General features: G+C 40.8%; 1 protein-coding gene across 3 annotated transcripts in view; it reads right to left on the bottom strand.

Moving 5' to 3' along the window:
* Positions 1–209: 209 nt before the first annotated feature.
* The window catches only part of ncapg (non-SMC condensin I complex, subunit G), a 12,496-nt gene continuing 696 nt past the window's right edge, over positions 210–12,009 (bottom strand). The window contains exons 1-22 of one of the 3 annotated variants that reach the window (XM_046048531.1): positions 10,875–11,027; positions 10,451–10,563; positions 9,102–9,356; positions 8,687–8,915; positions 8,324–8,469; positions 8,072–8,156; positions 7,621–7,813; positions 7,375–7,524; positions 6,411–6,551; positions 5,726–5,849; positions 5,303–5,392; positions 4,287–4,475; positions 4,088–4,198; positions 3,219–3,338; positions 2,772–3,002; positions 2,486–2,667; positions 2,155–2,320; positions 1,713–1,880; positions 1,246–1,369; positions 916–963; positions 731–800; positions 210–619 (exon numbers count right to left, since the gene is read on the bottom strand). In XM_046048531.1, coding sequence (XP_045904487.1) covers positions 493–619; positions 731–800; positions 916–963; positions 1,246–1,369; positions 1,713–1,880; positions 2,155–2,320; positions 2,486–2,667; positions 2,772–3,002; positions 3,219–3,338; positions 4,088–4,198; positions 4,287–4,475; positions 5,303–5,392; positions 5,726–5,849; positions 6,411–6,551; positions 7,375–7,524; positions 7,621–7,813; positions 8,072–8,156; positions 8,324–8,469; positions 8,687–8,915; positions 9,102–9,356; positions 10,451–10,558 — 3,057 coding nt within the window. In that variant the 5' untranslated portion in view covers positions 10,559–10,563; positions 10,875–11,027 and the 3' untranslated portion in view covers positions 210–492. Of the gene's footprint in view, positions 620–730; positions 801–915; positions 964–1,245; positions 1,370–1,712; positions 1,881–2,154; positions 2,321–2,485; positions 2,668–2,771; positions 3,003–3,218; positions 3,339–4,087; positions 4,199–4,286; positions 4,476–5,302; positions 5,393–5,725; positions 5,850–6,410; positions 6,552–7,374; positions 7,525–7,620; positions 7,814–8,071; positions 8,157–8,323; positions 8,470–8,686; positions 8,916–9,101; positions 9,357–10,450; positions 10,564–10,874; positions 11,028–12,009 lie in introns of those variants that run through there. The other 2 variants (XM_046048532.1, XM_046048534.1) reach the window with 2 other exon arrangements.

Genomic DNA, 12,009 nt, shown 5'->3' with positions numbered 1-12,009 from the left:
TTTTGAGCAAGCGAGATCCTGCTATATACCTATAGCAGAAAGATTATCTACTAACATTTGGATTTTTCATTGAAACTACAACTATCTGGTTCCCGATCTGAAGTTGGCTAAGATTAATCTGAAAGTATCAAATTGGTAGAACTAAATATAAATTGCTATGGCCGGGGACCACTTGTCTGGTTTTGTGATAATGAAACAAGGACAAGCTGTGGCATATTCCACTTTTAATAGTTAAAATGATAAAACTTGAAACTGGGAAACCGACAAAACAGAAACGGGTAAATATAACTACATAGAAAGAGGGGACCCCATTGTAAGGGCTCAGATGTACCAGGTTCAGTCACATTTACTGGTGTAAACTTTACTATATGTTAAGAAAAGTAAAGAGTTCCACATTAAAAGTATTTGCGAATTATATTGGAGCAGCTGAACACGTTATAGAATAACCAATTTCAATGTCCATTTTTGCATTAACTGCTTATAACCTGACTTCTACGACACATTGGCCTCCTGGTTGATGAGGGTGTTGAGGTCCAGCTTCGTTTTCTCTAGAGCTGCAGTCTTGGCCCTCCGCGAGGGACGCACCACAGGAACGGACTCTGGCACATTTTCTCCATCACTGTAGTCAAAAAAAAAAAATGACAATGTGAGAAATATAGTTATGGTATCAAACCATGCACATAGCTATACACATGTAAAGGGAAACCAGTATGTGCTGACAAAACCTCACCTCTCCTCCGATGACTCTGCCCTCCTGCTCGGCTTTTTGCCCCCTTTGGCTGTGCAGACTCTCCTCTGACCTGTGTACACAAACACTGAGGTTACAATCACGGTGCTGACTCAGGAAGATCTCTAAAAATATAGTGGCACTATGAACAACTGCGGTTTAAGATGAGTATACAGAACCTGCATTACCTCTTTTGGCTCTCTTGGCAGATTTTGATGGATCATCTGTTGCAGCCTCTGTGGAAAAAAGGCAGACAGAAATTTCATATTTTTTGCAGTTCCTCTCTCTGCTAGATGTTTTCTTGTCTTGACAGACACAAAATAGGGTGAAGTGAAGCATTTGGAATCCACTTAGCAATGGTGATTAGACATAATCCTTTAGCAGGCTGAGTTGTTACAAACGTGTTTTGTGTAAATCCAGTTAGACGGGCAGTGAGAGGGTAACATTTGTTTCAGATGCTCAGGGGGAAGTCAGGTGTTCTTTTGTACAGACGCGCATGTGTGTGCGCGCATGTGTACCATCTGCATTGACATCCAGTGGTTGCAGGGCGCTGGCGCTGAGAAGCTCGGCCTGTTCTTTTGAGTCCACCAGCTGAAAAATCATTTTCTCCAGAGCACGGAGACAGACACGATCCTTCACCACCTGAAGAAAAGATGGAATGAAACATTAAGTCTTTCAAGAGGCAGATACATCAAACAGTATGAGTGGCTGTTTGTTCTTAGCCAAACTAGTAATGTGTTTCATGGGATGTACTGACTTTGTTGATCCACTTCAGATTTCCACCATCATAAGAATCCAATTTTAGATTGTGCAATATTTTGCTTTATGACCAAATACTAATTTCTATCAGCCTCAGCTGTACTGTACAGCTGTACTCAGCTGTGTAGCAAATGTTACAATAAATACGCTAAGCTAACGGTCAACATAGTAAACATGTAACCTGTTTAACGTCATGAGCTGAGTTTTAAGTGTTGTTGTGTCTTACCTGTACAAGCTGCTGCAACAGTGTCTGCAGGTCTTTCCTGACGGTCTCATCTCTGCTGAGCTTCAGGTTGCTTAGAGTCTTGGCATAGAGACGCACCTCAGGGGCCGTGGGGTCCTTCAGCATCTCTCCACAAGTACGCACCGCCAAGTAGTCATGGACACACACCTCCTAAAGAAACATGCAAGACGTACACTTTCCACGCAGATTCTATTTATTGTGTCTCATTAAGCGTTTTCTAAATAGTCTATTTAATCATTTGTGAATTAAAGCTCTAACATGAACTGATGCATTCTAGAGAACAATTTGCAGACTTCATCTTTGGGGAGAAAGATGATGAAAAGCTCAGAGCGCTAATAAAAACACAAACACTAATAAAGATTTTTCACAGATTGATCACTGAGGGAGTTGTTAGTTCACGGTAGTCTCAGTGGATGTTTCTTACCTCTGTGTTAGCTGATGGCTTAATAAGTGCACTCGGACGGGTCAGCTCCACGAGCAGCTCAACCACATTGTTGACGTCCACCTCAGCGAGTGGAGAGGTGGCTGGGGCGTTCATCAGAGTCCGAACAGTCGGCAGGAAACTCTCCTCCACGACCTCCTGGTGGGCCCTAATACACACAAAGATACGCTCCATATTAGTTTCTATTGTGTAACTAATAACTTCACCCAGGCAATAGCAATACTAATTATAGGATGATGGGGAAACACAGTTGTAATAAATTAATTTAACACGTAGCTCTTCGTGTTTGCTTGAGTATGTGTGCATGTGTGACCTGCTCTCGCGGGCGTAGAGCTGGAAGAAGACACCGAGGCAGTGCCTTAGTCGGGTGTCGTCCTCAGTGACGGGATTGTACCACAGCAGCACTAGACGGGAGAGCATCTTGGCACTGGAGATACGACCGGTGTACATTAATTTGGCCAAGCCCTCCGCCGTCTCTGTACGCAGGTCAGACACCTGAAAATGTTGAACACACACGCAGAGATTATTTAATTAAAATAAAATAAAATAAATTTACACCCAACTACATAGATACTTGTGTATCACCCTCAACCCCTCACCTCACTGTCCAGGAACTCTGAAAGCATCACAAGTATGCTCTGTGCAGTGTCCTCTGGAGTATTTCCCTTCTCCTCAGTCACTGGTGCGTCCTCCTCGTGTCTGTCTGGTGACTGGGAGAGGGGCTGAGTCGCACCTGCTTCAGAGAGCAGCTGGAAGCCAAACAGCAGCAGCAGATCGATAACGGCCCGCAGAGCACTGATACGGATCTTTACCTCATCCAGCTGGGCAATCTAAAAACACACACACACACACGCACAAATACGACTACTTTAGTACTTGTAGCAGGTGATTCATGTCTGTGTTTTTGGGTCAGTGAACCAAAACTACATATAAAATCATGTATTGGAGCAGCACAAGTCTCAGCAGCAGAAAACTTGAACGCCAGCAACTGAGATGTTTATAAATGTATTTGAATTTTAGGTAGACAAAACACGTGTACAAATTACCTGTAGCAGCAGGACCATGTGAGTTTTGGCCAGCTCCTTGCTGTGCAGAGTGCATGTTCCCAGACACACCACGGCCATATTACGGACGGCAGGGTGAGCATTTGCTATACTGGGCAGGATCTGGCAGAGATGGAGAAAAATAATGACTCTACTAAACTCCATAACCTCACAGATGTCTGACATAAACAAACAATAAGCAAATAATCACAGATGATTCTAAGGTTTCATCAGATGGTAAAAGAGGCTACCGAAATCATCAATAGAAATTACTATCAATGCAATAAGAGTTTTCAAAGTTATGAACCATCAGAGGGCCATCTGTGAAGGATTCTCCTCCAGCAACTTTATAGAAAAAGGTTGGTGCCTGACAGACAAGGTGGTACAAAGTTGAAATGCAGGTGCAACAACTTTGGAAAATTGGATCATTTTACACAGAAAGGAGAAAAAGGGTACAGATTTTGTCATAATCTGCCCCCATGTCTTCTATAAGATTAATTATGCACATAGTTTGGAACACATTATATCTATCTATTCTTTGTTTCAGTGAAGGTTAAAAGACAAGCTTCTGTAAATTTTAATGATTGACCTATTGTCATATTTCAACTTTTAGGTTGTGTGGTACTGAAAATGTATGCTGTCAGATTAGAGCGGACAACACAGACTTTAATAAAAAAAGAAAGAGAGAGATGTGCAACAGATTTACACACTGCGTTCACTGGCACTAATGAAACTACTGAAAAGTCCTTGGCAGGCCCCTTGGTTGTCAAACTCCTGATTTCAAAAATATCCATTTGGACCTGATGGGAAAATACATCTGTACATCTACAATAACATAAATATATGATGATGTGTGCAGTGTGGGTTAATACCAGTGAGGACATTAAGGCACTTATAGTTGGACCAATTCGCGTCTTGATGCTCATCTGCTTCAGCAGTTCTGCACACATCGTTAGACACCTCAGAAGAGTCTCCGGGTCATTCTGAAAACACAGAAAACAAAAAAAATGTTATATTGTACTGAATGACATGTAAAGACATGGAGATAGCGCTTCCTGTGTGGTTATGTACCTTCTCAGTGCGGGTCTCCTTGTCGGCCGGTTGGCTGCTCTCTGCGATTTCCTGGATGATGCAGTTCCTGCGGTTCTCGAGCTCTGTGATGGAGTCCTTCAGCTCTGCAGCGCGGCTGAACTCCTGGGCAGTGATACAGTCCTCCAGGGTTTCTTTAGCCTCCAAGATACGCACCTTCACCTCTGCTAGCTGGAGGGGAGGAGGTGTGAGGTCCGTAAAGGAAAGAGGAGAGTCATTCCTTAGGTGAAATACACTCCAGAGGATTCTTGAGCGTTGAGACAGGTAACTGCACCTCCGTTAACAGGAAAAACAACAACAACAGCTGAGCCTCTGGGACAGGATCTAACCCTCTAGAGGTTACGTTACTCACTGGAAAAAGGGAGGTGTGTGTGTGTGTGTGTGTGTGTGTGTGTGTGTGTGTGTGTGTGTGTGTGGACCAGATGGAAGCTAAACACCTGAGCTAGGATTGACTTCCTTGGCAGCCGTTTGACTTCAAAGATATGTACTTTCAGTGCTTGCTGAAAAGAACAACCAAAAGTTGTGAGCAATCCCTCGCTGCATATTTGTGTTTCTAGGTAACCAATGACTTTCACTGAGGTTAAAGAAGGGAAAAGATGTGTGATGGAGCTGATAAATCAAAGGAAAAGTAATGGAACTGGATACACCAGGCAAATAACAGATTGGCAAACAAGATGTGCACCTTCCACTCCACTGAAAACATGCTTTGCCTCACAACACAAACCATCAAAAAATAGACTAAGAGGGAACATAAATAGACCAAAGACCAGAGACGACTTAAGATAGGTTGTTAGTTAGAATATATAGAATATGTGAAACTTTTGTAGCAATCAATCTCTCTGTAGCCTTGTAATAATATACACTTTTCTACCAAATAAAAACTAGTAATGTGCCAGTATGTGGTGTTTTCATGCATCCCCAAAAACAGCAGGGCAATTGGAAGGGATTACTGAATTTAATTGCTTTGGGTGCTTTTGGTTGGCGCAGTGTTTCCCCACCTGGACCTGCTGCCGACGGCTCTCATTCTCATCCACTGGCTGACTGGCCTCCATGATGGGCTCCCTCACATCCGAGATTATTTCTGCCACCTGTGTAACACAAAGCCAGCTCATTTAGACATCCGTCTATCCAGTGCAATTGTCCCACCAATCAGCGGCGTGACGTCTCAAAACAAAAGACCTTTAGTAGCAGAGGACAGTTTAATTCACGCATCCATCACCACAATCATTTTGAGTCCATCTGGAAACGTTGATAAATAATTTCAGCTTTTAAATTTTAATTTCTGCCTAATTGGTCTGTCAAATTAATTTATGGAGGGCACTGGTACATGCATGATATACGCGTGGAAAAGAATCACAGGGTGGATTAAATGAACACTGAATTCACAGTAGTTAATGGAGAGTTCAAGGTATAAAACTTACAGTCTGAATGCGTCTGTGGTCATCAGGAATGAGGGTGAGGAGTTTCTCAGTGAGGAGGGAGACCAGGGAGGAGGGAGTCTGTGGAAGAGCCAACATCTCCTGCAGGATGGCCAAAACACGCTTCCTACGTAACATCAAACATAAAAAACACCTCAACAAACCGATGATAATTTGATTTGGCAAACTGGACACAAAACTGGCATTTCTTTGTCATGTATGATTATAAATTGAAGATGTCACATTCGGCTGTGGGAAATTGTAACGGGCATTTTACACTATTTGACGTTTTACACACGTGATAAATTATTTAATTGAGAAAATAATTGGCAGACTAATTGAGCATTTAATCGTTACATGCAGCCGTACCCTGACGCGTAGTGTAACTAACCAGGAAAAGTGAGCCAACACAATTAAGGAGCAAAATGCTTTGACGTGTTTAAAAACAACTTTGGATTTATTTCTTGTTATCTGGATAAATCTTGCCATGTCCTAAAAGAGAATGACTACATCTTCCTTTTCTCCAGTAGTGCTAGTCCTTCTCTCTCTCCCCCTCCCATTACATCTTCAGTTGATATCAACATGTTCGTTAAGGTGAATTTGTTGCATCTTTCCGTTCCACTCCATTTTTCTCAACCATCTCTTGATCATTTCACCAACACAACTCTGATGATGTTCCTCATCTTACCTGCCGCCCTCCTCGTTGGTGTCCAGACATCCGATGAGTTGGATGAGCTGTTGGGAGATGAACTCCTTGGTCATGACCAGCTCCAGCTGGTTAAAGTCAGCCCTCTGTTCCTCTGACAGCACCGGCACTGCCTTCAGATAGCTACAAAAAGTCAGAGTCAACAATAGCTCTCACAGAACAGTCGGATTAAATAATGCATTGTCCTCTCGTACCAGCATCACAGAGGTACAACTGAGAATAAATTACGCAATCATATTACATGCAATACTGCAACACTGTAGGAAACTAAACACCGCACAACCTACATGGCACAAATACACACAGCCACATCAGCTATCAGTTAGCCACTGAAAGATTCTTACAAAGCTACAATTAATTGATAAATAAGTGTATTTTATGAGCAGATAAATGTTAAGCAAGCCACTCAGTTGCAAATTTACTTACACAATACAGCATTAGATGCATTAGGCAGGTGATAAAACAGCAAAACGCTCCAAAATTTATGCATAGAAAGAAAGATATTTGAGTCCTGGGACTTAAAAGTATGAATGAGTGTGGACGGCAGTCTGTGATTTATGCTTAAAGATTGTGAAGTCAATATGAGATTATTAACAAAACATTTCGAATATATTCAGTATGCAGTAAACGGTTTGGTGAAAGCTAACCTGGGGGTGTAGCCATCAAAAGCAAATCTAGATATATAGGAATAAAATATTAATGGCAGGCTGATGCAACAAACTCAAAAGTTGTTACTGTATAATAAGAGCAGTCTAGAATTTTGAGTGTAAACAGAAATAGTTTTACATTTTTTGCAGGGAAAGTCTTTTTTATATAAATGCCACACTATAGTGTTGTATAGTGATCAGTTGTCTGGTCCATAAGTTATTCTGCAACGGGGTAAACTATACAGCCGACACCAAGAAAACTATAAATGTAATGCAGTGAAGTCTGTCTCTCCTCTCACCCATAGAGGTAGTCTGCATAAGTGGCAGCGTCTGGTAACACTTGCTCCAGAATTTCGTCACCATCGTCCCCTTTAGTCTTGATGAACTCACACAGAGCTCTCCAGTAAAGCACATTCTCACAGGTCAGAGAGTCCACTGGGATCAGCTTCCTGTTGAAAACACAAATTATTTCCAACCTCAGACATTTTATTGATGACAACACATGTGTGAGCCAGAGAGACAGAGTGACAGAGTGTGAAGGGTACCTGTTGTCGAGCTGAGCTCTGTTCTGCAGCAGTTCTTCAGTGGGTGTGCCTTTGAAGATGGCTTTCAGTGTGTCCAGAGCAGTTTGGGCACAGTTCTCTACATCCAGCCTGTGGAGCAGCTCTATGATGTTACCGTCCAGGCGGAGCAGCCAGGCCGGCAGCAGACGGCAGCAAACCACCTCCCTCACCGCCTCTACAACACACAGACAGTCAGACATATTAACTGGGCACACTGGAATTTAGAGCTGAACGAGCAGTTGATTGACAGAAAGTTTATTAGCAAATATTTTTATAACCGATTCATTGTCACTTTTCAAAAAAACACTGATTCCAGCTTCTCAGATGTGACTTTTTATATCTCTTTCTGTTTTGAAATGCTGCCAGGACAAAGTACCTCATTCAAAGTACAGTACAGTGTTGATGTTAATACACACACAGAAATCAACATTACCTGAGGAATCATGGAGACCCTGCTGCAGTATACTAACTCTCTGTGCGATGGTCAAAGCTTTTATATGAACCTTCTCAGCCAGAACCTTGCACAGAAAACAAATTTAGAATTATATTGTTAGTCTTTACGTTTTACAAGAACAAGTGTTAAGTCAGATCAAGACGACAACTTTATGTTGTTTTTACCTGCTGATGTACTTGGCACATGCGCGCATATACTTGTAACAGATCATTTGACTACATTTGTGGTTACCTGGTAAGCTAGCTTGCGGACGTTCTCTTTGATGTCCCGGGTGCGTTTGAGTACTTTGGGGAGGGTGCGGGGGGACATTGCAATGCAGGAAAGAACGGCTCGTCGCACCTCAGGATTAGTATCATTTTCCAGAATTAACATGTAGGCTGAACAATGGAAAGAAATTAGACACAAAAACATAAGTTTACTAACAGATATTTGGGTTCACACATAAACACACCTTTAAACAATGATATCTCAAATGTGGTTATCAAGGAGTTGTTTCAAAGAAATGTACTGGGAGGAGAGTATGTACAGGTGAGTAATGATAAACATATTATTCTAAACAAATGGAAGCATTGTTAGAGAAAAAAAAACACAAACCGTTGATAGTTGGACAGTCAGGATCTTTTGGCTGTTGCAGGCGCGTCATGGCCAAAGCAGCCTGAATCCTCACATTGGGGAACTTGTCGGTAACACGGACCAGCATGGCTTGGTGGATGTGATCAAAGAGGTCGTCGTCTATCTGGGCATTCTCTGCCATACTGCCCAGCAACTTGTTGATCAGCTGGCACACACGGAAACGCACCGCATGGCTACTGGCTTTGTGGGACTGCGAAGGAAGGAAAGCAGTCCAAACAGTTTGGGAGAAGAAGTGGGAAAAGAGGAGTGAGACATAGGATAGACAAGGACGGAGGAAGACAAACATTTACGTCACAAAGTTGATCATCATTTAGCACAGATGGAACAAAAAGTGTCATTGTAACTTTTCATGCATACACTCTTGTGATGTTTATACCTCCAACAGGAAGTTGAAGATGAAACTTAGAAATGGATGATCATCCTCATCTTCGTCTTCTTCCTCCTGATTCTCCTCCTGCTGCTGCTGCTGCTCCTCCTCCTCCTCCTCTGTTTTAGGTGGAGACTGGAAACTCGTGGCGAACCTGGCGACAAACTCAATGACGTTTTCGACTGAAGGTTCACGCTTGTAGACAATCATGGCGTACTTCAGGTAGTGGACAAACTCCTCATGGAACAGTGTCTTGTCCTCTAGCTGGTGGAGGATGTCATCAACAACAGGTGACGCAAACCAGAGGAAACAAAGGCTTAGGTTTAAAATAAGACAGTATACACGGGAATATGTAAAATCAAGTCATCAGTTTCTACAATATCAATTTCAGGCCTGTCAGGTGGTCTGGGAAAGGGTTGCTTGCTGTCCCCAGGGTCAAAACAAAAACAAAGAAGCATGGTGCACTTTCTATGTTCCACATATTTGCAATAAAACTCCAGAACACATAAGGTCTGTTGCAACTTTAAGGTTCTTCTGATTTATTTTAAATCGTATTTGTGTCTATTCATATTGCCTTGCGTTTTGTTTTTTACCGTGTCTTAAAGGAAAGCATCTGGAATTGCCCTGTTTAAACTAAACTAAGGGAAACTAAACAATGACAATAATTATCACAATATAATTTTCCTCAATAACAATATAACAACTGTTCAATAAATATTCAATAAATGTTTGATTGAATTCATTTGAATCACGACCAAATTAACACATTAGCATTTGTCTATCAAGATATTTATTTTGTTCAGGGAAAAGGGACTGAACAAAATATATTATTTAATTACTCATGCATATTTGTTGAAAATATATATTTGTCATAATTATTTTGAATGTCCTACCTCAGATTTAGTAAGAGATTCAGTGTTTGGCATCAAGTGTTTGTCATGTTCTGACTATAAATAGTTTAAAACCACAATTTATCATCTGGTTTCTTCAACTTTCACTCAGGAGCAAAAATCTGCCTTCAAACTTGACATTTTCCTGATAATTATCGATATTGAATGATATTTATAATTTTTATCGTGATAACATTTTTGGCCATGTCGCCCAGCCCTACTTGCATTTTCCTTTTTTTATCATTTCATTCAGTGATTTTATCATAATAAAGATTTGTCCTTCATCCTTTACTAGAACCAACTTAGGGGGAAGGTTAAACAAAATAACAAACAACCACACCTACAAAATACTTGTTTCCCCTACCCTTGTGATCAAAACACAGTCCACACCTGGATTTAAACTATGACTATGTGTGGTGTGTCTATGGCAAGAAATAAGATTCACAGATTCACATACGCAGAGCTTACCTTGCTGTAGCGACTCTTCAGGCTTGCCACCAGCTTCGCCTTGTTATTGTGGCCCTTCTGAGCGCGCTGAAACGCCTCTTTAATGTCTATTTCATTGTCCGAAGTCATCTTTCCTTCACAGAAAACCAATTTAAAAGACAGAATTACTGAAACCGCCGTATAAGCTTTCTATCTTACACTTACAGGAACGTTTTTACTAACAGCTAAATGCTAAGGGCAGCAGCAGCCTGCTAGTTTCTAGTGGAGAAAACCCCACCTCGATACAACTCCCACTGAAAGTAGAGCAGGAAAACAACGTAACCTAGCTATATCGTCCTGGACAAAGTTCCCCTAGAGACACTTTACACTACCATTTATCAGAATATTAAAGCAAACATTGTATTATACCGACAAAATAAACGTATAATAAGTTTTAGAAATGTACCTTTTCTTTACTTTTCTTCTCGCAACAGTGCCGCCTGTTTTCAAATTCAATTATCGTGTTTTGTTCTCGCGAGAACTGAAATGCGTTCTCTTGCTTCCTGTGTTATGACGTACAAATGTCTATTTTTGTGTGCCCCTAGTTTAGCCTGGCAGGCGGCTCTATCGGTGAGGCTCAACAATGGACTATACAAAAGTAGTAAAGCTGAAACATAACAATGAATTGATTAATTAATTTGTCGATCAACAGAAAATAATCTACTATTCTGATAGGTGGTTAATCGCGTTAGTATTTGTAACCAAAAACATTTCTTAGTAAAGAAAGTAGAGTAATACTTAACCATGATAGAAACTAATGTACGAGAATCAGCTGTTATCAGTCATACAGTCGATGGTTCTATTGTCCTATCACGCACTGCACATTACTACTATCACACTGACATTAATGATATTTTCATCTGCTTTAGCTGTAGATTTTGTGTCCCTATATTACCAAGCATACAGGCAGGTTGTCTGCTGGGCATAAGGCAGGCACATTATGAAGTCCTTACCTTTATGTGTTGTCTCCTGAAGAATGGGATATTTACACATTTTAAACAGCTTCACTTGGCTAACAATAAAATTAACCACATTTTATGCGGTTGCAATCATATTGAACAGATGCATAGTGGATTAATGGTTAAACATGTCTTACACAAAACTATTAATGTATTCTGATATTTATAAATTGCAATTAACAATAAAACAAACACAAGATTGGAACTTTCTAAAATATTTATGTGGATGTACCAAATGTATATGGTCAAATTGAAAAAACTGGCCCATTTTAAACTAGAAAAGACTCTAGAGCAAACCAAAGCTGTACAATTCTCAATTATATTAATAGAAAATATTTTAATTAACATCTACTAGCTCCACATGAAAATACACACAGACCATTATTTTAACTGAGTAAAGTGACAAAACAAAATACTATCTTGCAATGTTGAGAACAACAAGTCACACCTCAAGCGTTGGCTGGTTGTTTACCAGATTTCATCTAAATCTCTGTTTTAGAGATGTTTCTAGATTTCTTACAAACAGACAAATGTGACTGAGTAGGCTATGTTTTTGACCAAGGATAACATTAATTGTAGGAG

Source organism: Micropterus dolomieu, linkage group LG04 (assembly GCF_021292245.1).
Source record: "Micropterus dolomieu isolate WLL.071019.BEF.003 ecotype Adirondacks linkage group LG04, ASM2129224v1, whole genome shotgun sequence".
NCBI classification, from domain to species: Eukaryota; Metazoa; Chordata; class Actinopteri; order Centrarchiformes; family Centrarchidae; genus Micropterus; species Micropterus dolomieu.
The sequence above is the reverse complement of the archived record's forward strand: the minus strand, read 5'-3'. Positions and strand labels throughout refer to the sequence as shown.